Genomic DNA, 25,505 nt, shown 5'->3' on the forward strand with positions numbered 1-25,505 from the left:
GATTGTCTCACTCTCGGATTTGATTCCCAGTGCCTAACTCAGTGCCTTAGTAGATTCAAATGGAAACTCTGAAAACTGTAGTTTTTGTTACTGACCAGCAGGGGTCACTGGCTGTGCATATTCTAGATGGCCACAGCTCAAGGGACGCTCCCCAGGCCCCAACTGGGAAGACCCTTCTTCTGGTCTTTTTGGAGAGTTGTAGACAAAAGCTGGAAGGGACCTCAGTTGCTAGTGAACCCAAACCCCTCATTTTCTGAGGAGGAAACTGAGGCTCAGAGAGAGCAGAAGTGACTTGTTCCAAGGTCATGCAGACAGAAAATAGAATAGCTTTTTCCCCTGACTACTGTTTCCTAGGCTAAGACCATATGGCCGTGACTGATACCGGTTTTGCCCCTCAACTTGGCACATCTTCCTGCTATCATTGTTTTTGAGAGAAGGCTTTTGCCTTTCTATTACACTGTAGCTCCATCAGAAATGACAGGGCAATGTGGTACAATGGGAAGAGCCCTCATTGTGGGTTTGAATCCTTATCTGGGTCTCTTGCTTCCACCACCACCACAACCACCATTACTTCTACTACTAGTATTACTGCTCTTGCTTCTTGCGTGGTCATGTCCACACCTCAGTTTCTCCACTCTAAAATAAGGGTTTGGAACCAGATGGTCTGTGGGATCTAGCTCCAAATCTATGGCATCATTACAGTGCCATTTTAATTTTCGCATCCATATTGAAGAGCAGGAAGTCAATTAGCATTTATTGTTTGACTTTTGTATGCCAGGCACTGTACTAAGTGCTGGGGATACAAATAAAGACCAAAAAAGAGAAAGAAACAAGCATGTATTGAGTGACTACTATGTGCCCATCACTGTGTTAGTGCTTTACAAGTATAGTATCATCACATTTAATCCTCACAGCAACCCTGGGAGGTAGATGCTATTATCATCCCCATTTAACAGTTGAGGAAACTAAAGCAAACAGATGTTAAGTGACTTGCCCAGGGTCACACAGCTAGTAAGCATCTGAGGCTGGATTTGAACTCCGTTCTTTTTTTACTCCAAGCCAGTGCTGGCTCTACCCACTGAGTCACATACGTATAGTCTCCTCCTTTCTAGGAGTTCATGATATAACATGCAAACACACAACATGCAAATAAATAGGTATACAAACAAGCTACAGATAGGATAAGTTGGGAAGAGTCTTAGGGAAGGCATTAAGATTAAGGAGACCTAGGAAAGACTTCTTTTGAAAGTGTAGCTTTAGCAGAGACCTGAAGGAAGCCAGGAAGTTGAGTTGAGGAGGGGAAGTATTCCAGGCATGTGAAAAGGCACAGAGTTGCAGATGAAGTATCAATTACAGAGTATGTGGAGGACAGTAAGGTGTAGGAAGATTGGAAAAGTAGGAAGGAGAGAGTCAGGTTATGAAGGGCTTTAAAAGTAAACAGAAGAGTTTGTACCTAGAATACAGTAGGTACAAAATACGCTTGCTGAAGTGAAGGATTGCTTTCACCATAATGGGGGGGGAGAATCAGCCCAAGGGACTTGATACAACCTCAGTCCAACCTCTTCATGAGAGCTGTGAAGTGATTTCCCCAAAGATGGTTCCAGAGCTGGGACCATGTGATCTTAGAAGTTGTGTGACCTTGGGCAAGTCATTTAATCTCTATTTGCTGACTCATACATACATACATCATTCCATGTAAGCCTCACAACAGCCCTCTAAAATAGGTTCTATATCATTAGCCTCATTCTACAAATGAGAAAATGGAGGTCCAGAGAGGTTAAGTGTCCTGCCAAGCTAGCATCAGAGGTGGGACCAGAACCCAGGTCTAATGCTTATCTTCTAAGCAATGCTGCCTCCTTATACCCCATCCCCTTGCATAAATCACAAACGTTCTGCTCCCCATGTCCATTTTAAATAGGAAAGATGATCTCTTGAGACAATCAAAAGCGACCCAAATGTCCCTGAATACCAACTATTAAGACACAGACCATAGATTCAGAGCTGTGAGGGACCCCAGAGAGCATCATACCCAATGCTTTCATTTTACAGATAAAGATACTAAGGACCAGAAAGATTCATGATGGAAAATGCTATCCACATCCAGGGAAAGAACTATGGAGTCTGAATGCAGATAGAAGCATACTATTCTCTCTCTTTTTTTTTCTTCCTCATGGTTTTTCTCTTTTGTTCTGATTCTTCTTTCACACCATGACTAATATGGAAATGTTTGAGTTGTTTTGGTTTTTTTTTAAAGATACTAAGGCACAGGGGAAGTGACTTATCCAAAGTCACATAGGTAGCAAATGGCAGAGCTACTGCACGTTCAGTACTCTCTCCTCTGTATAATTCTGGAAATATAATCCTGGAAAAGACCTTAGAAATCACCTAGTCTGCCTCTCATTTTCCCAACGAGGAAACTGAGGCCCAGAGAGGCTAAATGATCCCCCTAGATTTACACAAGTACTTAGTAGCCGAACTAGAATTTTATGATACATTTTTGGAAATCCAGGGTCCTTTTCCAATGCACTTTGAATCCCATCACAGCTAGGACTCATCTTAGTTATGGGGAAGGTTTCTTAGGAATCTATGCTGGAAAAAGAGAATGGGGTAATTTCCACAGGTTAGGGCGATTGCCATGACATCAAGATACAGGCTGTTGCTAAGGGATTTGTGTGACAGGGCAAATCATTTCTTTCTGGGACTGTTTCCTCACTTAAGGGGGTTGTACTGCGGGGGATTTTTAACTTGGGATCCACGAATTTGTTTTTTAAAATATATTTGGATACATTTATTCAATTTAATTGGTTTCCTTTGTAACTATGTATTTATGCATTTAAAAAACATGATTCTGATAAGGGGTTGATAGTCTTTACCAGACTGTCAAAGGGGTCCAAGATACAAAAAACGGTTAAGCACCTCTACCCAATATGGCAATTAGTTAGGTGACACAGTGGATAGCCTGTAGTCAGGAAGACCTGAGTTCAAATTGGACCTCAGATACTTCCTAGCTATGTGACTCTGGACAAATCATCTAACCTGTTTGCCTCTGTTTCCTCAGCTGTCAAATGAGACTCGAAATAGCATCTGCCTCTCAGGTTGCCAGGATCAAATGAGATAATATCTGTGGAGCACAGTGCCTGGCATACAGTGGGTGCTTAATAAATGCTTGTCCCCCTCCCACCCTCCTCAGAGGGAGACGTTTTATCACTGTTTAAGAGCACCTTTGGTTTGAAGCAGTCACGTGTTTGTGAATTGCACTGATGTGAATTTCACTGATTCATTCACGCATTTACGACTCAGCAGGAGAGCCATGACGGTTGGACCAGACGATCTCTAAGGTCCCTGGCAGCCCTCGGAGTCTAAGTGGGGAGGTATTTATTTGTTGAGCTCCTGCTACGCGCCATGCTGCTTCTCAAAGGGCTGCAGAGGGAGCCTCCGACAGGGTCCGTGCCCCTTCTAGGCCAGGTTGACAGCTGGTCCTCCCCGAGGAGACAGGGCCACCGGGAGACTCCTCGGGGTCAGGTCGGCCTCAGGAAGGAGGGGAGGCGAACCCCTCGGCCGCACCCCGCCTCCTACCCCCGCGCGCCCGCCCCCCACTCGGCTGCCGGAGCTCCCGGCCAGCGAGAATGCGAGGTGCCCAAGCTCCATCCCCGCATGTCAGCCGCCGCTGCCGCCGCCCGGCTCATCCCCAGCCAGCGCAGTCCCTGGAGCAGTGCCCTGGAGCAGAGCGGGTTGTGCAATCCCTAGTTATCTTAGGGGCAAGCTCCACCCTAGGGCTTTCCTTTCCGAGCCCGAGTCAGAGTGACTCACCGTTCTGCACCAGAGGAAACCGGAGCAGCCGGGGGGCCGGAGCCGGAGCCGGAGCCGGAGCCGGAGCCGGAGCCCAGACCTCGCCTGCCCGCCCTGCCCTGCCCGGCTCCGATGGCGTCTGCAGGGTGAGTGCTGCTCCTGAGCGCCCCAGCTCATCCTCCTCTGTCTAACCCTCTCTGATGCCTGCAGCTGGATGGCCAGGGACCTCCCAGCCTAGCCAGGGCCCCGCGGAGGAGGGCCGCACTGGCTCCGGGAGACACTTTGGCCTGACTTTCCAGTTGAAGGGAATCTAATCCTAGTGGAAATTTCTGAGCTCACAGCTCCGGAGGCCTGAATAGCCGGTTTCTTTAACTGTTTCCCTGCTGGGTGGACGCTAAAAGCCAGAGCTTGCTTCCCAGGGATCAGCCCCTTGGACCTGGGCCTGGCCTCAGCCTTAGCCTTCCCCCACACACCTTTGTCCTCAGCCCCGAGGGACAGCCAGAACCCAAACACTGGTGCGTCTCAGTCACCTCTGACCTTTGAGACTTAGCCTGTACATTCAGGTCCAGTCACTAGGGGGGGAACACCAAAAACAGTCATCTGAAAGGAGCTCAGAAGCCTCCTGGTGTTCAGAAGGCCAGGGCAACATATTCCTCTTGAGATGAGTGCTTGGGAATCTTCAGGAATCACTCCCGGCCTGTGGGAGCCACCGGCCTGCTTCCCTCCAGGCTGCCCTAGGGTTCTTTGGGCCAGATTCCTGGTTCTGCAATCAGCCTAGGTCTGTTTCTTTAGACTCCAGGGAGAGGGAAGCCTTACAGCTAGTGACAGACAGGGAGGAACACTTGGATTGGTAGGCCATCTAGAATACCCGAGTTCCACTCTGGATTCCCTCACTGTCCAGCAGTGTGTGGTCCTGGGGAAACTCATTTTTCCGGTCACTTAAATGTGTGATCTTGGGCAAGGTAGGGCATCATCTCTGGGCCTCATTTTCTCCTTCAGATGACCATTCCCATTCCTTCTGAATTCTAGATCTGGTAGGCTGCGGCGTCAGGGCTTCCCGCAAGCTCTAACTCTGTCTGACTCTAGCACTCCCCACGTCCACCCCCCAGCAACGCACACACTCATACACTGAGCCATACATTTGGGCGGCCTGTGCTTCATTGAGTAACATAAGCTTAGTCATGTGGCTGTCAGAAAGACCCAGTGATGATACTTGGGGAAAGAATCCTACACCAGATGAGGCTGACTGCAGCGTCCCCATTTTCAGTGCTGACCGGCTCTAACAGCTGGGGGGGGAGGGTTGGCAGGGGAATCTCCAGAGGCCTGGGGGAGGGAGGGAGGGAGTGGGAACTATCCCCTGGCTAGCTCCTTCTGTGAGAAGGCTAATTCTGGTTTGTTTGTTTTTTTCCTGCTGTTCTTGGTGAAATTTATTGGCATTTCTCCTGATAGAATACCACCTGTTTGTGTGCATTTACAAAGCGCTCAACTCTGAAGCAGGTGATCCATACATTGCCATTCCCATTTCACAGATGGGGAAAACAGGCTCAGAAAGGTTCAGCTACTTCTCTAGGGTCACATAGCTAGTCATTGGTAGGCTTTTGAACCCAGTCCTCCCTCTTCCAGGCTCAGCATTCTGTCCACTCTGCCCTGGTGCTTCTGTAGATTAGAGTTGGGGTCTTTGAGACTGTCTACGCCAGGTCTTTCTTCTGGCAAAACCTACGGACCCTCTTCTCAGAATAAGACCCTTAAAAGGTATAAGATACATAGGATTACAAAGAAAACCAGTTATATTGAAATATAGTTATCAAAATAGTGTTTAAAAGTTCAGAAACCTTGCCTTAGGCCAATTTTCCCATTTTTGCTGCTTAAGGAATTAGAAGCCTAGAGAAACTGAGTAACTGATGACTAAAGCCATGTGGCTTGTTAGTCAAATCGTTTATACATATATCATTTCAACAGATTGTTAGGGTTAGAAGGGACTTTGGACAACATCTCACCCAACAACCCCACCTCCACCCCCATTTTATAGATGAGTAAACCGAGGTCAGGTAGTAAACTAGGAGCTGGGATTCAAACCTGGGTCTCCTCCCTTCTACTGAGAGATTTTCCCACTATCCTCATAGTTTTCTATTCAATTGTAAGTTACTTGAAGATGGAGACAAGGCAGTATAGCTGTCTGTGTAACAGCCAACAGCCAGTTCAGGGCTACCTGGCACTTAACAAAAGGCTGGGAGTCTATGAAGCCAGTAGCATACAAATGGGGAAGTCCCCCCAAATGCATCAGAGAGTTCAAGGCTGCATAGCACAGGTGCACCTCAGCCCACGTGATCCTGGCTTCAGAGGAAGAGAGTAGCCTCATAAAGGGAGAGGCAGGTTAGGGCCTAGCAGGGCAGTAGGGCAGGGCAAGGCAGGGCAGAGCAGGGAGCTTCTTTCCTGTCCTTGTTCTGGAAGAAGGCCAGAATTTCCTGAGAATGTGGGAGGGAGGAAGCCTGCCTGGCAGGGCCCTAGTCCAGGCCTATGTAATGCAGTGACCCGCTGGCCCCTATAGGTCTGCCAGATGCGTCAAAAGCCAGGCCCCTCTGCCATGGAGAAGCAAACAATTCAACAAACTCTAATTATAGAGGCCAGGGCTGGAGATACAAACTCTCCTCCTCTCCTCCTCCCACCACCACCACAAACCAGTTCCTGTCCTCAAAGAGCTTCTATTCCACTGGGAGGAGGAGAGGAGTCGCTAGAGTGGACAGAGATAAGTCCAAGGTAATTTGAGGAGGGAGACGAATTAATATGTGGGGAGAACAGCAGAGCTTGGAAGGAAGAGGGAACACCACAGCTGAGTTTTAAAGGAATATAAGGATTCTGAAAGGAGGAGATGGGAAATGAAATATAGTGTGAAAAGGGAAGAAAATAGAGGCCAGAAAAATATTATGGAGGGCTTGAAATGCCAGGCTGAGGACCTGCTTGTATTTTATCCTAGATTAGATCTTATCTAAGACTTGGACATTCGGGAGAAGAAAGCATCAAAGATGCAGTTAAGGTTTCAAACCTGGGCAGCATAAAAGATGGCAGTGCCCTCCATAGAAGGAAGGACCTTTGGGGCAGCTAGGTGGTGCAGTCGATAGAGCGCCAGCCCTGGAGTCAGGAGAACCTGAGTTCAAATCCGGCCTCAGATACTTACTAACTGTGTGACCCTGGGCAAGTCACTTAACCCCAACTGCCTCCAAAAAAGAAATAAGGACCTTTGTGGAAGAGATGGAGTGAGGGTAGGATAGAGGGCAGATAATGAGCCCAGTTTTTGGATGTGTTATAAATGAGTACAATAGCCAGTCATCAAGCATTTATTAAGTGTTCATTATAATTAATTATAACTAGCATTTATAAGGTTTACAAAGTGCTTAACAAATATTATCTCCCTTGAGCCTCAAAACAACCCTGGGACCTGGGAGGTGGGTGCTGTTATTACCCCCTTTTTACAGATGAAACTAAGGCAGGCAGAGATTAAGTGATATGCCCAGGGTCAGACAGCTGTCTGAGGCTGGATTTGAACTCAGGTCTTCCTGACTCCAGACCCAGCACTCTTGTTTACTGCCCCACTTACCTGCCTCTTACGTGCTAGGCACTGTGCTAAGTTCAGGGGATACAAAGAAAAGGCTAAAACCATCCCAATGGGGAAGGTTGGAAGAGAGGAAATAGAAGCCTGATTTGGAACCGGTTGCCATGTTTCTCCCACCTTGTCTACTGGGTGTTTCTAGTGAAGGTGGGGAATTAGGAGAGTGCTACCCACTGAGCCCAAAGACTGAGAAATGCTGAGGACCAGATGCTACCAGACTGACAGCAATAAAGGAAAAGGCCCCTCTAGAACCTGGCTTTCTCCACTGTAGGAGATGAAGTTTATGGGAATCCCTTGGCCTGGATTAGTTAAGCATCTGGCCTGTGTTGGCCTCTGTAGTGACACAGAGTTTAAGGCAGGTCCTTGCCTTCTTGGGGCTTTGAATCTATTTGGAAACACCAAACATATTGCAATTCAAAACGTTAAATTATGGCAGGGAGAGGTAGGGATTGCACCTGTGATTTTGTTAATTTGGGGAAATCCCATGTGAGGAGAAGCCCTCTCCCATAGCTGGATGGCAGCTTCTCAGCAAAAGAGGGTCTTCAAAAAGAGTTGCCTAAAGTGCTAAGAGGTTAGGTGACTTGGCCAGGGTCAGTTTATTCCTGAGGCAGGACTGACCCATCCCCAGGCTTCCCAGGTCCAAGGCCAGCCCCGCTATCTACAGCATCATGCTGAAAGATAAATAACAGTCCTAGCAAGTTCATAAAGTGGTGTGTCGGTTAGTTACCAAAGGGATGTTGTAGGTTAAAGTGCTAAAGTCCCTGAGAGGAAGGGGAAGTCAACCAATCAACATTTATTAAGCACCTACTGTGTGTCAGGCACTGTAGATTGTATCTACTAACCTCAGAAGCAGGAGGAGGGTTTTCTTAGAATCTGGCTTATTATTGAGAGCACCACAGTCACTCAGACTAACCACCAGTGTTATCCTTGACTGCCCACTCTCATTCATCACCCCTATACACATTCCTTTACCAAGTCTTTTCTATCTTCACAGCATCTCCCTAGGTATAGAACCACAACCCTCATTAACTCTCACCTGGATTCATTGCTGTCCCTTACCAATAATCTTGGTTGGCAGAGACCTCAAGGCCATCTCCTACAACCTGGATCTGAACCAGACTCCCCTCTATGATCTCCCCAACAAAGGCTCTTCAATCTGCCTTCACTTAAATACCTCCAGTGATGGTAATCTCATTCACTCTAGAGAAGCCAATTTCATCCTTAGATGACTAATTATTAGAAAATTTTTCCTGACATCAAGCCTAAATCTGTCTCCCTATAACTTGTGACTCATTGTTCATAGTTCTGCCCCATGGAGCCAAGCCAAAATCTGATTGCTCTTATTTTATTTTATTTTATTTTAGTTCATTTTATTGGAGGCAAATGGGGTTAAGTGACTTTCCCAGGATCACATAGCTAGCTAGTAAATGTCTGAGGCCACATTTGAACTCAGGTCCTCCTGACTCCAGGGCCAGTGCTCTATCCACCATGCCACCTAGATGCCCCCTTTTTAAAAATTTTATTTTATTTTTATTTTTCTAATCATCCTTCCAAAGACTCCCAAATATTTGAAGGCAGATATCATAATCCTTCCTTACACCATCACCACCAGTCTATTCTTTTTAGTTTTTTTTAAATTCACTGATATATTTTGCTTGGATATAACATACTTTCCAAGAAATCCTCTTACAAAGTGCACTGTTATGAACAGATGTGGTGTGAAAGAAATGGGACCATAATAATATGCATAGTGACTCCAGCAATGCAAATGAAAAGATGTTTAAAAAAATCTCAAACTCTGAGTAACTGCCAAATTAATAATGGTCCTGGAGAAGAAATGATGTCATGTATCTCCCTCCTTTCTGAAGAGGTGAGAAAGAATGTTGTCTACGTGAGACTGGAGGCAGGCGGACCCACCCCCAGGTGGCTGCAATAATCCAGGAGCGAGGTGATTGGGACCTTCACCAGGGTGGCAGCAGCCTCAGAGAAGAGAAGGGAATGTATTCAAGACATGATGCAAAGGTGAAATTGACATTTTGGGTGCCATATTGGATACTGGGGGTAAGAGATAGTGAATCCAGGATGACTGCGAAACTAGGAGGATGGTGATACCCTCAACAGTAATAGAAAGAGAGGAAGGTTTGAAGCAAGGATAATGAGTTCAGTTTTGGACATGTTGGTTTTTAAGATGTCTATGAGACATCCAAATGTTGAGAAACTAGAAAAGTAGAAAGGGCCTAGTTTATGAAGAGTTAAGTGCTGAACCTCGGAGGACTTTATTTCTTGATCCTGGAAGTGACAGAGAGCTACCTGAGTTCATTGAGCAAAGGCATGACATGATTTAGACCTATGTGTTAGAAAAATCCCCTTTGCTGCTAAGTGGAGAATGGATTGCCGTGGAAAGAGATCTGTGGCATCAAGGCCAATTAGACTGGTAAGGGACAGCAATGAATCCAGGTGAGAGTTAATGAGGGTTGTGGTTCTATACCTAGGGAGATGCTGTGAAGATAGAAAAGACTTGGTAAAGGAATGTGTATAGGGGTGATGAATGAGAGTGGGCAGTCAAGGATAACACTGGTGGTTAGTCTGAGTGACTGTGGTGCTCTCAATAATAATTGGAAAGTTTGGAAGGCAGGGAGGCTTGGGGGGCAGGGGGGAATCATGAATTGTTTTGGGCATGTTGAGGTGAGATGTCCAAGAGGCTGTGAAGATATGTAACTACAGGTCAGGAGAGAGATTGGTGTTGGATATATACATATATATATAAATACATACATATATACATACACATACGTACATACACATATATATGTATACGCATATAGGTAAAGCATCTTCATAGAGATGGTGATGGAGCCCTTGGAAATGAATGGATTGCCAAGTGAGCTCCTATAACTTAAGAACAAGATGAGGGCTTAAATGAGATAATATATGAGAAGTTCTTTGCAAACCTTTCAGCACAATGAATGGTAGCTATTGTTTCACAGAATTCATTCTCTAGTTTTTGGTAATATAATTTTTTTAAACCCCACATGACACATCCCTGACCTCTCTACCTCCCCCCCCCAACTACTCTCCAATCAAAAACTATCAACAGAAAGAAAGGCTGTATCCCTCCCTTTGATGGTGCGCTTCTGACCATTATTTGGCCAGGGTTTTGTTGCCTTTTCAAATTGACTCTATTTACCTTGTTGATACCATTGTGCATATTGTTTCCTAAGTTTATTCTCCTCCCATTCTCCATGCCTATAAGTGATCCTCCTGGTGATCTGAAGCCCTTCACCATCCTGCTTGTCTTCTTCTGGGCATTCCCTCTCCAGCTTATCAATGTCTTTCCTAAAATGAGATATTCAGAATTGAATATTATAGTCCAGACATGGGCAGGATGTAATGGAGTTCTCCCTTGCCTCATTTTGGACATCCCACTCTCAAGGTAGCATTAGCTTTTGGGGTCTGCCATGGCACATTGTGGCTTTGTTCTGAGTTTACTTTTTTATTTTGGTCTTCAATGTTGGGTAGGATTCGGACAGGCAGAGAGGAGCAGACTGGGTATGGGGTGATAGGAAGTGCGCAAGTGTGAGGGCATGTGCAAGAGATGTCAAGTAGACCAGTTTCATGGGAGCATAAGATCTGGGCAGTTAAGTAGCTGGTGTAGGTTGGAGCCATATTGCAGAAGGCCTGGAGTGCCAGGCTAATAGGATATCTGGACTTTATCTTCTAGGCAATAGAAAGTCATTTCGGATTTTAAAGCAGGAGAATGACATAAAGAAAGTGGTTTTTTGTTTGTTTTTTTAGAAGACAAACTTGTCTTCAGGGTATAATTCAGAGGCAGCTAGGTGACTCCATGGATAAAGTGTTAGGTATAGAGTCATGAAAGACCTGAGTTCAAATCCAGCTTCAACACTCTTGTTAGCTGGGTGATCCAGGGCAAGTCACTTAACCTCTGTTTGCCTCAGTCTCCTTATCCCTAAAATGGGGATAATAACAGCACCTACCTCAAAGGGTTGTTGTGAGGATCAAATGAGATAATAATTATAAATGGCTTAGCACAGTGCTGGGCACATAGTAAATGCTATGTAAATGTTAGCTATTATTATTATTATTATCCTACAATCATAGATTTAGAGCTGTGGTGTCATCTAGTCTAGCCTCATTTTACAGATAAGGAAACTGAGGCCCAGAGAATCTAGGTCATAAGATTATAGCTAAAAGGGACCTTAGTCTGGGGGTTCTTAACCTGGGGTCCATGAACTTTTTTTTTTGATAACTGTATTTCAACATAATTGGTTTCCTTCATAATCGTTTCCATGTATTTTGTGCTTTTGAAAATACGATTCTGAGAAGGAATTCATAGGCTTCACCTGACTACCCAAGGGGTCCAATACACAAAAAAGATTAAGAACACCAGATATCACCATCTACCCCATTCATTTTACACATGAAGAAACTGAGGCTTGGAAGAATTTGGTGACTTGCCCAAGGTCATGCCTTCCTTCATATTCAGGCCCCTGGCATTGGGCCTGACCCTCCAGGTCATGGTTCTGGACAGTCCACCTGGTATCTGCCTGACATTGAACAAGCTACATGATCATGAGCAAGTCACTGAAAAGTCTACAGGTCTCAGTTTTCCCATCTGTAAAGTGGGACTAATAACATTTGTCCCATCTATGACATGGGGCTGTACTTCTCCACAAATCTCCGAAGGTTATTGCAGTACTGTGCATTGGAGTCATTTGTGTGACTGTAACTTTCCAGTTCTGGATGGAGCTGCTGCCTTCAGTTCCCCTTTTGTATTATGGAGGATTAAGCATTTTTCCTGTGTGTGCCCCAGATGTACCCCTTTGACTTCTGGTTGAGATCCTACTGACTTCATAGTCCCCTCCCCCCAAACTGGGCTCCTGGCCAACTGGTTCCTTTCTGTTTTCCTCTCTCCAGTTTTTGACATAGACTCTCTAGAGAGAGGTTGTCTTTGGATTGAAATACCATGAACACTCTGTTCTTCCTTCTGTCTTTTTTTTCTGGTTTGTCCAAGACTTTACCTCTTACTTCCAGATTAGAGGTGGGTGGCAAGTCCAGGAGAAGCCAGGACTGAGAGTTAATCTAGATAAGAGATTCTTAACCTGGGGTCTACAGAGGTCTTTGGATAGGTTTCAGGAGGTACGTAAACTCTGGATGAGGAAAAAAGAATGACATCTTTGTTTTTCCTCATCTCTAACTGAAATTGAGTATTCTCTTTGATTATTTAAAAGCATGATTCTGAGAAGGGATGCACAGGCTTCATCAGTCTGCCGAAAGGGTAGGGAGGGATCTATGACACAGAAAAAAATGGTTAAGAACCCCTGGTCTAGACAGAAATCAATGCCCTCAGTCAGGTGGTGCTGAGTTAGTTAGAAAAGTTCATGAAGGCAGTGGATGCAGGGAGGAATCTGGACTGAGAAATCCAGGCATATAACAAGGTCCAAAGTCTGGGAGGTCGAGTCAGGCAGGGATGAGAAACCAGACCAGAAGATGAGGAAACAAAGGGTCAGGGACCAAAGGAGAGAATCTGTTCTTTTTCTGGTTTCCATTTGTCTTCGTGGTTCCTATCTCCAGCTTTGTACTGCCCTCCAACCTCCCCCTTTCACCTGTTCACAACCCCATACTCCCAACCATCCGGTTCCTCTCCCCCCACTTTCCACCAGCCTTTGACACCACTTCCTTTACAATATCAATCAATCAATTAGTAAGTACTTATCAAGTTCCTCCTCTGTGCCAGGCATTATGCCAAGCACTGAGATCACGAATCCCAAGGTAAGTCAGCCTTTGCCCTCTAGCGGCTCATATTCAGTTTGAATGGGGTTACCTCTTGTCCACAGATAAGCAAATGCAGAATATATATAAAATAAAATCACAGAGATGGAGGGGAGGAGAGTAGACAGCAGGGAGGGAGAAGAGCCAAATAATAACACCTGGAGGAATGAAAGACTTCTTGAAGAAAGTGGCCGAGGGAAGGCATACCAGGGCTGGGGAGCAGTGTGTGCAAAGGTGTGGAGATGGGAAATGACTGTTGTCTACTCAGAACAATTAGAGCAGTTTGGCCTGGAGCAGAGTGCACAGGGAGAAGTAATGTGTAATTAGCCAGCAAAGACAGTCTGGAGCCAGATTGTGATGGGCTTTAATCGCTAAATGGAGGAGTATGTATTTTAATTCTAGGAGCAGAGAGGTGACACAGACAGACCTGTACTTTAGGAATATCAATTTGGCAGCTATACAGAAGATGAATCCCCATTCAGGGATTTATAATGCATATTTGCATGTCAAAACTAATCCTCCTGATTTCCATTAGACATTTACAAGTAGTTAAGAACCCATTTTTATATCTCTGGGCTTCCTGATAGGACAACTTCCTGACACACCAAGTCAGCAAGCATCATTAAGTGCCTACTACATTCCAGGCACTGTGCTAAGTTCTGGGTTACAAAGAAAGGCAAAAACAAAACAAAACAAAAACCAAAAGTGGTCCCTACTATTGCAGTCGAATAAGGGAGGTAACATGCTAACAACTACATATAAGTGAAAGATTTATAAGATAAATTGGAGATAATCACAGGAAGGCATTAGCATTAACGGGGACTGGGAAAGGCTTTGTGGATAAGGAAGTGAGGAGGGAGCGTATTCCAGGCTTGGGGGGATGGCAATGGAAAATGTAGGAGTGAGGCAGCTAGGTGGTGCAGTGGATAAAGCACTGGCCCTGGATTCAGGAGGACCTGAGTTCAAATATGGCCTCAGACACATAACACTCACTAGCTGTGTGACTCTGGGCAAGTCACTTAACCCCACTGCCTAGCCAAAAAAAAAACAAACAAAAAATAGAAAATGCAGGAGTAACGAGAAGGAGATGGAGGGGAATAAAGTGTGAGAAGGCCAACCCTTCTGGTATTTAGAAACTCAGATGTCAGGCTGGTCTGGAGGCAGCTCTTCCATCAGAGCAGGAAGGTATCGTCTCTTTGGAAAGGATAGGCCAGCACAATGGAGAATCTTTACTGGAGGGGACGGAATGACTCCTCCAGGCTGGGTTGGACCAAACCAATCCACCAGGCTCAATGACTCAGGATCACTTAAAGTGACATAGGAGGTGTAAGGATGTCACTGTTGGAAGTACAGGGTCATGAAACTAAAAGCTGGAAGGGATCTTAGAGAGCATGTAATCTCACCTCCTTATTTTATTCATGAAGAAATCAAGGTGAAATAATTTGTCTGGTCTTACATACTAGAAAGTAGCAAAGCCAGAATGCAAACCCACATTCTTTGCCTTCTGATCCAATGTCCTTCTCTGTTTCTCTATTGTGGTGAGGTTAAGGGAGTAAAAGAAGTCTATCAAACAATCATCATGGTAGGGGGATCGGGGAGGACATAGGGAGGTTCTTGGAATTTAAACTAGGTCGAGTGAGAGAATATTTGGAAAGTGATTAGTACAGTGCCTGGACTACAGTAGGTGCTTAATAAATGTTTATTCCCTTTCCTGCCCCCTAGGGATATTTTAGACAATCTCAGAGGAACCCCTCCAATTAAGCTGTGGTGAGGCCCAAAGGCCTTTTTTTTATTAATTTATTTTGATTTATCAACAATCACTTCCATAAGCTTTTGAGTTTTAAATTTTTCTCCCCCCTCCCTCCCCACGCAATCTGATATAGGCTATACATATATATTCCTATTAAACATATTTTCACATTAGTGATGTTGTAAAGAAGAATTAGAACCAACAGAAGGAAGCACAAGAAAGAGGAAACAAAGCAAAAGAAAAAAAAAGAGCAAATAGTGTGCTTCGATTTGCATTCAAACTCCATAGTTCTTTCTTTGGATATGGATAGCATTTTCCAAAGGCCTTCTTTCCAGAAAATATCTGCATACATCAAGGGTACATGGGTATAGGAATACTGCAGTGGAATGGGGATTCTTCATTGGAAACAGGATCTTCCAGTGAATTCCACTGGATAAAATGGGCGGTTCAGGGAGTTAGGACAGGCCAAGGGATAGAAGTGGAATGGATAGAGGAGCTTCTTCCACACAGGCGAGTAGAACAGGATGGGGCTTGGTAGGATGGGCGATGGAATTACTTCACTCTGCCCAGAGAGACAGAACTGAGCAGAGTTTTCCCCACCTAGGGAGTTAGAACAGCTGAAGGAGGTCCCTTGCCCAGGCACAGAGAATACCTTGGAGGTTCTTTCTACCTGGCTAAAAAAAAAAACACACAACTTTTTTTTTCAAAGATTTATTCTTTACCTTGTTACAAGAAAATCAAGGTAGCTAAGTTAAAATGTAAAATAAGTTAAAATGCAAAAATGTAAAATGAGACTATTACAGATTATATATAGGATTGTAGATTTAGAATTAGAAGTTGATCTGGTCCAATTTCCCACATTTTACAGATGAGGAAACTGAGGCCCAGAGAAGTTATAATGGCTTGCCCAAGGTCACACAGGTAGTATATGTCAGAGGCAGGATTTGAACCCAGGTCCTCTGATTGCTACAACTAAGAATTGAATTTGGTTCTTAAGTTTCCTGGTAGTTCAGGAAGGAAGAAAAACATGTTGGCTTATGCAGTCTTCATTTCCTGATCAGAAAAAAAAAAGATTCATCTCTATCAACAAAATGGAACATGGTCCCAAATTCCAATAGCAATCAATTATGGATCTATATCTTGTAAAAGGGATATTAAGTAACCCAGTCCCTTCCCAGAACCTTGTGTCTGACTCTTCATGATCCCATTTGGGGTTTTCTTGGCAAAGATACTGGAATGGTCTGCCATTTCCTTCTCCAGCTCATTTGATCAATGAGGAAACTGAGGCAAATGGGGTTAAGTGTCTTGTTCAAGGTCACATAGCTTGTAAGTGTCTCAGGAAAATGAGTCTTCCTGACTCCAGGCCCAGCGTTCTAGGCACTATGGCGCCACCTAGCTGCCATCCCTCATTTTATTATGAGCAAACTAAGGAGGCTCAGACTTGCCCAAGGTGACACAGCCGGTAAGTCAGTTAGTCAATAGCAGGCAGTCACCCAATAAACATTTATTAAGCACCTACTGTGTGCCCAGGCATTGTGCTGAGCACAGTGGGATACAAATACAAAAAAGTCCCTGCCCTCAAAGAGCTTGCAATGCAATAGGGGGAGACACGAAAGGAAGCAGAAAGAGGGAGGCGGGGCAGGGCTCAGGGAACGTGACAGATGTACACGAAGTACATCAAGGTGTTTCACGATTGGGAAATGGAAGAAGCCCCAGAGTAGTGCAGCCAGGTGAGAAATGAGATGTTCTGCCCTGAGCCCCCTCCTTAAGTAGAGGTTTGGGGAGTTCATGGCTCCGCCCTCCAATAAAAGGGACCAAAGGTGGTGACGAGGTGATGATCCAACCAGGCATGAGGCCACCTGGGACAAAGAGCTGCACTAGACGGCCACGTGTCCTCCTCGGCCGCAGGTTCCCTACCCCTGCCCAAGGCCGATGGGATCCTCAGGATCAGACAGGATTTGAAGCCAGGCACCGAATGAGGGTCACAAAAAGTTGGACACAACTGAAAAAGAGTGACCAACAATGCCCAGACAACCCTGTAGTTTCAGAGGGCAGCTCTGAATTGGGAGTAGTGGAAGTTTCCACTTCTAATGAAATTATGGGTCTGGGGCCCCAAACCCTGGGGAATTGAGGCGGTAGGATATAGTGGACAGAGGCATGAAGACCCTGGTTGGAATCTTGCTATGTGATTCTAGGCAAGTCTCTAAATTCCTCAGGCAGCTCTCTAAGATAGATCTGCTAACAGACGGGCTGTCATCTGTGTTGGAAGAGGGACTTTCCACATTCGCCATTCCTTCCCACACAGTAGCCCCTTCCCATAAAATCCTTTGTGCCTTTGTGAATCTGGGAAATAGAGTGAATTAAGAGTGAGTCGCTGCTTTACCAAAGGGTTCATAGTAGGACTTCACTGACTAGTAAACTCCCTGGTGAATTTAGAGTACTGATAGATTTATATGAAACATGCCCAGCACTTAGCACTATACCTGGTCCATAGTAAGCACTTAATAAAAGCCTATTGGCTTACTGACTAGCCACACGTTGCATGTGCTGGCAATGCATTTTGCTTATAATGTCATGGATGACTTGGTTTGCCTTGTTTTGGATTATCTACACCCCTGCCCCCTTTCCATTAGCATGAATAATTGAGAGTTGTAACTTGATCTAAATGCCTATGCTGGTAGAATACCCTGGGAACAGGTTAGAGTTGTTGATCAGCTTGGCATAAAAACTTCTATCATACATTTCTCTGGTGATACCTTAATGGTAATAATAGCTAGCATGTATAAGGTTTGTAAAGTACCTTATAAGTGTTAACTCATTTGATCTTCACAAAAACTTTGTGAAGTAGGTGTCTCATTTTTACAGATGAGGCATTAAGAAACAAAGTGATTTGGCCAGAGTCATCAATCTAGTAAGTGGCTGAGGCAGGATTTGAATTCAGGTCTTCCTGACGATTAAGTCCAGGGCTCTAACCACTGCACCATCTGGCTACCTCTTGGTCTTCAAAGTTCCTCTCTGGTCCTATGCTCACACCCACCATGTACTTTTTCACCGCTCACTGTGTGATATTCATTTTAGGTTCTTAAGAGAATGTTGTGTTCCATGTTTCCTAGTCATAGAGCAACACTGGTAGAATACCAGTATTTAAAGAGATGGGCCTTTAATTCCAGGACTCTTATGGGATCATTTACCAAAGAGATGTCAAACTGGTCGGGGCCAACAAAACTTCAAAATGTAACTGGGAAATGTTTAACAAAATAAGTAAAAATACAATACAATATAGATAATGTTTTCTAAGCTAATAGTCAGCCCACAGGCATCAATTTCTATTTGAGTTTGACACCACTGAAAGAACTTTGCAGTTTTCTGAAGGTCTTTAATACTGGGTCCAACACATTGTCCATTTGTACACTCTGTCTATTCTTAATGTTGAAGAAAAGAAATCCTAACAGGATGTCACAAATTTACTAGAAATGACCCTTATTAATTTATTGTTATTCTTACAGACAGAAAGACACACACACACAGAGGATGTCCAAATTGCCATAGTTCCTACATTTCCTCTCTACCCCCGAGACAATTTGAACAAGTAAAAGGTCTTAATATGCTCAAGTACAGTTTAGGACTGATATTCCCAAACAGCATTTCCTTCCTGGACCTGTTCACCCAAAGACTGAAATATGTGTCTCCTCTCACTGATCAACATGCATGTCAGTCTTTCGGGATGGAGGAGAGTAAGTCCTAGCCTTTTCCTTTCAGGGGATGAAGAAAGAGGAGACCATAATGAAGATGAGTCAATATCCTAATTACTTCATGGGGTGGGGAAGGGCAGGGATCTAAACCGGACTAGGGCTTCTCTCTGTTCACAGGGCAGTGTCCATTCTCCATCTGTTTCCTTAAAATTTCCCATCTAAGGAGACAAGTCTGGAAAAGCTTTTAGGTTAGAGAAATGTTATTTCTTCACCTTTTCAGTTAATAATAATAATGTTTAGTGTTTATATGGGGCAGGTAGGTGGCCCAGTGGATACAATGCCTGGCCTGGAGTCAGGAAGACTTGAGTTCACATACAGTTTCAGACATTTACCAGCCATACCAGCCTGGTAACCAGTTTGCCTCAGTTTCCTCAACTGTAAAAGAAGCTGGAGAAGGAAATGGCAAACCACTTTAGCATCTCTGCCAAGAAAATTCCAAATGGGGTCAGGAAGAGTCAGACAGGACTGAACAACAAGTATTTACATAGCACTTTAAGCTTTGTAAGAGTACTTCAAAAATATCTCATTCAATCCTTACAACAGCCTTGGAAGGGTAAGTGTTATTCTTATCCTCATTTTACACATAAGGAAACTGAGGCAGACAAAGGTTAAGTAACTTACCCAAAGTCACACAGCAAGTAAGTGTCTCAGTTGTTGTTCAGTCGTTTCAGTTGTGTCTGACTCTCCATGACGCCATCTGGGGCTTCCTTAGCAAAGATACTGGAGTGGTTGCCATTTCCTTCTCTGGCTCATTTTACAGATGAGGAAATTGAGGTAAAAAGGGTTAAGTGACTTGCCCAGGGTCACACAACTAGAAAGTGTCTGAGGTTAGATTTGAACTCAGATCCTCCTGACTCCAGGGTCCAGCACTTTATTCACTGCACCACCTAGCTGCCCCACTTCTGGTGGGGTCGTAATAAATTATACGATACATTATTACTCTGTATGATTACAAACAAGTAGGGCAGTATTAAGGATACTTTGCATTTGTACTACATGTTGCTTTTTCAAATTATCTGTGAGTCCACGCAATCCTTTACATTAGCCTCTTAGGATTGGAGGGGCCCTGGAGGTCATCTAGTCTAACTCCCTTATTTTACAAAATGAGGAAACCCAAGGGAAGGAATGATTCAAACCCAGGCTCCTGGACCCCAAATCCAACGCCTTCCTTCGGTTGATTCTCTCTGACTTTTCCTGTCTATAGTGTAATTGTCTCCCCCGTCGGACTGGAAGCTCCTGGAGAGCAGGGATGATCTTTTGTCTTTCTTGGTATCCTGAGGTTTAGCACAGTGCCTGGCTCAGAGTAGATGCTTAATAAATGCTTATGGATTCAATTTTCCTCTATAATCAATCAATCAATGAGCATTTATTAAGCACTTACTGTGTACCAGGTACCATACTAAGCAGGGAGGATGCAAAGAAAAGCGAAAAAGCAGTCATTTTCTCAAGGAAGTTGCAGGTAAAGTGGGGTTCCACTGGGGGAGATAACATGTAACCCCACTCCCTCTCTTCACCTCTGTCTTTCTCTCTCTCCCTCCTTCCCTCTTTCTCTCTCTCCCTTTTTCTCTTTCTCTATCCCTTCTTCCCTCTTCTCTCTCTCCCCTCTCTCCTCTCTTTCTCTTTCTATCCCTCTTTCCCTCTCTCTTTCCTTCTCTCTCTCTCCTCTCTCTGTTCTTTCCTCCTTTTCCTTTTTATATATAGATACACATATATACCATATTTATACAGATGTATATGTTTTTGTGTATGTCTGTATATGGCTATTGTACATACACACATTATACATATGGAGTAGATACAAGGTAACCTTGTGGGGGAAGGCTCTAGCATCTGGGGGATCCAGGCAAACCTCCTTCCCACAGACAATGATATTTGAGCTGAGGCTTGGAGGTAGCTAAGGATTCTGAGAGGGAGAAGGAAGAATGTAGGCAGGAAGGACAGCCAGTGCAGATATTTTGCTAATGTCATTAGTAACATCAGTCTGAATTACACAACTCTTTTAATTTTCCAAACACTTTTTATTATTCACAGTCATTCCCATCATTTAGTCTTGTCCTAGTTTCATAATACCCCTTTGAGATAGCCCCAGTTTTATTACAGGAGGTCCTTGGTTTCAGATGCAGAACATCCAATTCAATGCAACAAACTTTTATCAAGCATTTACCATCTGCAAGGCACTGTGGGTGGCTGGAGACTATGTCTCAAAGTAGAATCATAAAATGTTCCGGTGATGATCCAGCCTGCCACTCTTGAAGATGAGGAGACAGGTCCCAGAGAGGTTACACCCCTTGGCCATGGTGTCACAGTTAGAGGCAGGGCTGGGATTAGGACTCAGGACCCCTCGTCCATTTCTGCTTCTACCACACCACGCCACCATCTTGGATTTCTATGAGGTGATGAGTTCTGGTTGCATAGATGCTATTGCCTACATTGATCTGGAAATCTACGACCGTGACCGAAAACATGAGACAAGATGGCAAAGTTGAAGGGCAGGCAAATATTTTATTACCTCGCCAGTAGTGTTATATTATATACAAATGACAAGACAAATAACCTCTCCCATCAACTGTAAATATAATACATGGCTACCATATCTGCACTAATGGGCGATGCCTGCTCCCATTGACAACAGCTGGCATTTAAAGAGTCACTTTATCTCATTGAAGCCTTACAACAACCTATGCCCATTTTACAGATGAAGTATTTGAGGCCCACAGAGGTTGAGTGACTTGCTTTGGGTCACAGAGGGAATAACTGGGGCACTGAAAGAGAACATGACTTGAACCCAAGCCTTCCTAATTCCCAGGCCAGTTCTCTATCCCCACTATGCACACTACTTTTCATCCAGCTTTGTGGGAAGAGCCCAAACCAGCAAATCAAGGGTCCCTTTGAGAATCTTTGCTCTGTACAATGTGGAGAATAAGCTGCAGGAGCAGCTAGGTGGCAAAGTGGATGGAGCACCGGCCCTGGAGTCAGGAGGACCTGAGTTCAAATCCAGCCTCAGACACTAGCTGTGTGACTCTGGCCAAGTCACTCAACCCCAATTGCCTCACCCCCCCCCCCAAAAAAAGAATAAGGTGCAGGGCTTATAATGATGTGTCAAACATCTCACAACTCAGGGGCTGCCTGCTGCTTCTTTTTTCCTGGGGGCCAGAAGGGCTCTAAGATGGTCCTCCATGGTCTCCTAGGGGACAAATACTAGCTTCAGTTTCTTGGTTATTTGACAGGCATAGAACAATCCAAATCTGCATAATTTCCAATTGCCAGCCTTTTTTTTTGTTTGTTTGTTACTTTTAAAACAAGGAGGCTATTGCACAGCCACAGTTGCACAGTCAACTTAAAGATATTTATTCTAAAAAAGTTTTGCAGTTTCATGGTTTGGTTAGATTCTGTCTTTGCTGGGTCATTCTTCCCTTTCCACTCTCTAAGTGTGGGCATCCCCCAAGGCTCTGTCCTGATGCCCTTTTCTCTTCTTTCTCTACCCCCTCACACACTCTTACTTGGGGAACTCACCAGTTCATTTAACATCTCTAGGCAGAAGATTCCAGAGTATATTATATTATATATTATATATACATACATACAGATATATACAAAAGTACATGTAAACCTACATTTATATTATACATTATATAGTATATTTATACATTATCTAAACATATACATGTATATATGTATGTATATATATACACACAAATACGTGTGTGTGTGTGTGTGTGTGTGTGTGTGTGTGTGTGTGTATAAAACCATGCTAAGGCCAACACTTGCCACCTAGAAGACCATGGAGAACTATCTCAGAGACCTTCTTCTGAATATTTATGTGTGTGTGTGTGTGTGTATGTATGTATGTGCACACATATATGGCAGGTACCACCATGTTCCCAGTCACCACAATGGATTCTTCTCTCTTCCTTACTCCCAACATCCAATTAGTTTCTAAGTCTAGTTGATCCTCCTAGTTGCCATCTTTAATATCTATCCCCTTCTCTCTATATAGGCTCTACCCTAGGTCAGGCAGTCATCAGCTCTCCCTTGGTCTCAGAAAATAGGACTTGGCCGTTAATCTTCTCTTCATTTTCTCTGGATGGACTCCATCATGACCAAAGTTGATTAGATCAGATTTATTTTCTACATCCTCATTTTTAGATGACTTTCATTGCATCTTTCACATTTATGTAGGATCTTTGTCATATACCATTGAATATACCATTTCTAGAGGGCCTTCTATGTTTAATTCATAGAATATCACTTTGCGGATAGCTGTGTATCAATATGTCTATGACCAGCAGTAAAGTACAATAATTTTATTATCTTTTTAGAACTAACCCAGAAGGAGTGTGTGTGTGTGTGTGTGTGTGTGTGTGTGTGTGTGTGTAGGGATTTGTACTAGTAGGATCATAGATTTTTCCCAGGAAGGAACCTTCGAGGCCACAGAATCCAAGTGCCCCCCACCTCTTTTTAATAGACAAGGAAAATGAGGTCCAGACAGAGGAAATAACTTACCCAAGATCATAATCATAGCTAAAATTTATACAACACATTAAGGTTTGCAAAGCACTTTACAAATATTATCTCCTTTTGTCCTCATAAGAACCCTGAGAGGTAGGTGCTGTTATCATTCCCCATTTTACAGGTGAGGAAACCGAGGCAAATATAGGATTAAATTCCCCAGGGTCACAGAGCTGGTAAGTGCCTGAAGCTGGATGGGTCTCTCTGACTCAAAGCCCAGCATTCTGTCCATTGATTCTCCTCCCCTCAGCCACCTTCTGGGATTCTGGACTCTCCGAGGCTCCCAGCTCATCCCACTCTCTCTAGGTCAGAAGACTCCCTAGGTCTCAGGAACCCTCCCTCATGATCTCTATTCGGTTTTCTTTTCAAATTGTTTCAGGCACTCTGATTTGGGAGAAGTGGTGCCGGAAGGAAAGGATTCAGAGACCACACAGGCTGAACAGGAAAATACAGGTAGAGATTAAGCCCAGCCTCGGGACTGCTGCGAATCTCCACCCTCGGTCCCCTGGGATTCCTTTTCACTCTCCCCAGATCGGTTTCTCTCCTTTACCTTGGGGCCAATAAGGCAGGAGTGCTCACCTCCCCAGCCATCTCCCTAGCCAGGTGCTGTTCACCTCTCACCTGGACTGGAGCAAAGCTTCTTAATCAGCCTGCTCCCCAGAAATCTCTCCTTAACCCAGTGGTGTCAAACAAATAGAAACAGGTCCCTGCCGGCTGGCTGCGCATTGACTTCTAAAACCACAAATGAACATTATCTGTGTTGTTTTGTATTTTTATTTATCTTGTTAAACATTTCCTAATTAATTTTAATCTGGTTTAGGACACACTCTCATTTTGCTGGGAGAGTGAGTTTGACACCTCTGTTGTAATCTATACTCACTTGCAAAAATAATCTTCCTAGAGCAGGAACCTGACCAGGTCACTCGCCCCTCAAGAATCTTAGGTGGTTCCCACTTGCCTAGAGCACAAAATGCAAACTTTTCAGCCTAGCATTTAAAGCTTTTCACAGTCTGGTTCCAAACGAACTTTCCAGACTTCTTTCACCTTGCTCCCCTTCCTGGGCTCTCCGTTTCTAGCAAAATGCTGTCCTTGTGGTTCTGCAAATACAGCGTCCCGTTTCCTGCCTCTGACTTTGCATGTGCTGTTTCCCCTGCTTCCTGCCCACCCTCTGCCTCTTAGAATCCTTAGCTTCCTTCAGATCCACCACCTCCTCCAGGAAGCCCCTCCAGATTCCCCTCCTAGCTAGTCCTCTCTCCCCCCTGTTACTACTTTATCTGTTGCACGTGTTGTATCCTGCAGGTAGGATGTAATGAACTCCTTGAGGGCAGAGATTATCTATTCTTTTGTCTGTGTATCTCTAGCACCAACACAATACCTTTTACACAGCAAACACTTAATCAATGCTGGGGGCCTTGAATTGAAAAACAAGTCCACCTCCACCCTTATATAAAAGCTCAGTTCCGTACCTGAGAAAGGACGGCAGACAAGGTCAACTTGGAGCCTGATAGAACAGAAAAAAAAAAACCCAAAAACAAAACCTCTGCCATTAAGAATCTTTTCCACTTGGGTGAGCACATTCTGATCTCTGAACTCACCCAGGAAGGTTTTTTGTCTGCACAATTATTGACTTTTCATGATAATTAAGGTCAACAGAGATGCATTCAATTTATTCAATCAACAAATATTTATTGAGCACTAACCCTGTGGAAAAAGACATGGCTCCTGACCTCATATGGGGAGGATACAACATGGAGGACAATTAGGGTGGGAGCTGGTGCAGATGGGCTGGGGCCAGGCCGGGAATCAGGAACAGCTGGGCTCACCTCTTCCCTCGGATTCTCGCTTAATGGGTGACTGTGGGTGACCATGAATGCCTCGTTCACAAACTAAGCCAGGATTGGACTCCATGGTTGCCAAGGACCCTTTGACTGCTATCTCTAGGATATGGCTAGTAGCACATGGTTTAGAGGTTTGTAATGAGAACCAAATGAGTTAGGAAGCCAGTCTGGTCAAGTGGAAAGAAGAGAGGCTTGGCAGTCAGAGGAGGCAGGTTCAAATCTTGCCTGTCACGCTTGCTATCTGTATGAATCCCCCCTTGGTCAAACCCCTCGACCCCCCTTGATGGTCTCAGTTTCTTCATCTGTAAAATGAAGGCATTGGACTAGATGACATCTGTGACCCTTTTCCTCCATAGATTCAGAGCCTAGGCAAAGTGCTTCTCAAACCTTAATGTATATCAATCTCTTTGGCTATTATTAATTCCGCTTCCCTCTTCTCAGGGAAGTCGGACTGACAGATCAGGACAATA

At 44.4% G+C, this 25,505-nt stretch overlaps 1 protein-coding gene across 1 annotated transcript in view; it reads left to right on the top strand.

Annotated features, from left to right (window-relative positions):
- Window positions 1–3,329: 3,329 nt before the first annotated feature.
- Window positions 3,330–25,505, top strand: part of URGCP (upregulator of cell proliferation) — a 37,010-nt gene continuing 14,834 nt past the window's right edge. The window contains 3 exon segments of the mRNA XM_027861247.1: window positions 3,330–3,637; window positions 3,640–3,893; window positions 3,896–3,935. Of these exon segments, the coding sequence (XP_027717048.1) occupies window positions 3,403–3,637; window positions 3,640–3,893; window positions 3,896–3,935 (529 nt within the window). The 5' untranslated portion in view covers window positions 3,330–3,402.

The sequence above is a fragment of the Vombatus ursinus genome, unplaced genomic scaffold (assembly GCF_900497805.2).
Source record: "Vombatus ursinus unplaced genomic scaffold, bare-nosed wombat genome assembly UNPS02014599.1, whole genome shotgun sequence".
Classification (NCBI taxonomy): domain Eukaryota; kingdom Metazoa; phylum Chordata; class Mammalia; order Diprotodontia; family Vombatidae; genus Vombatus; species Vombatus ursinus.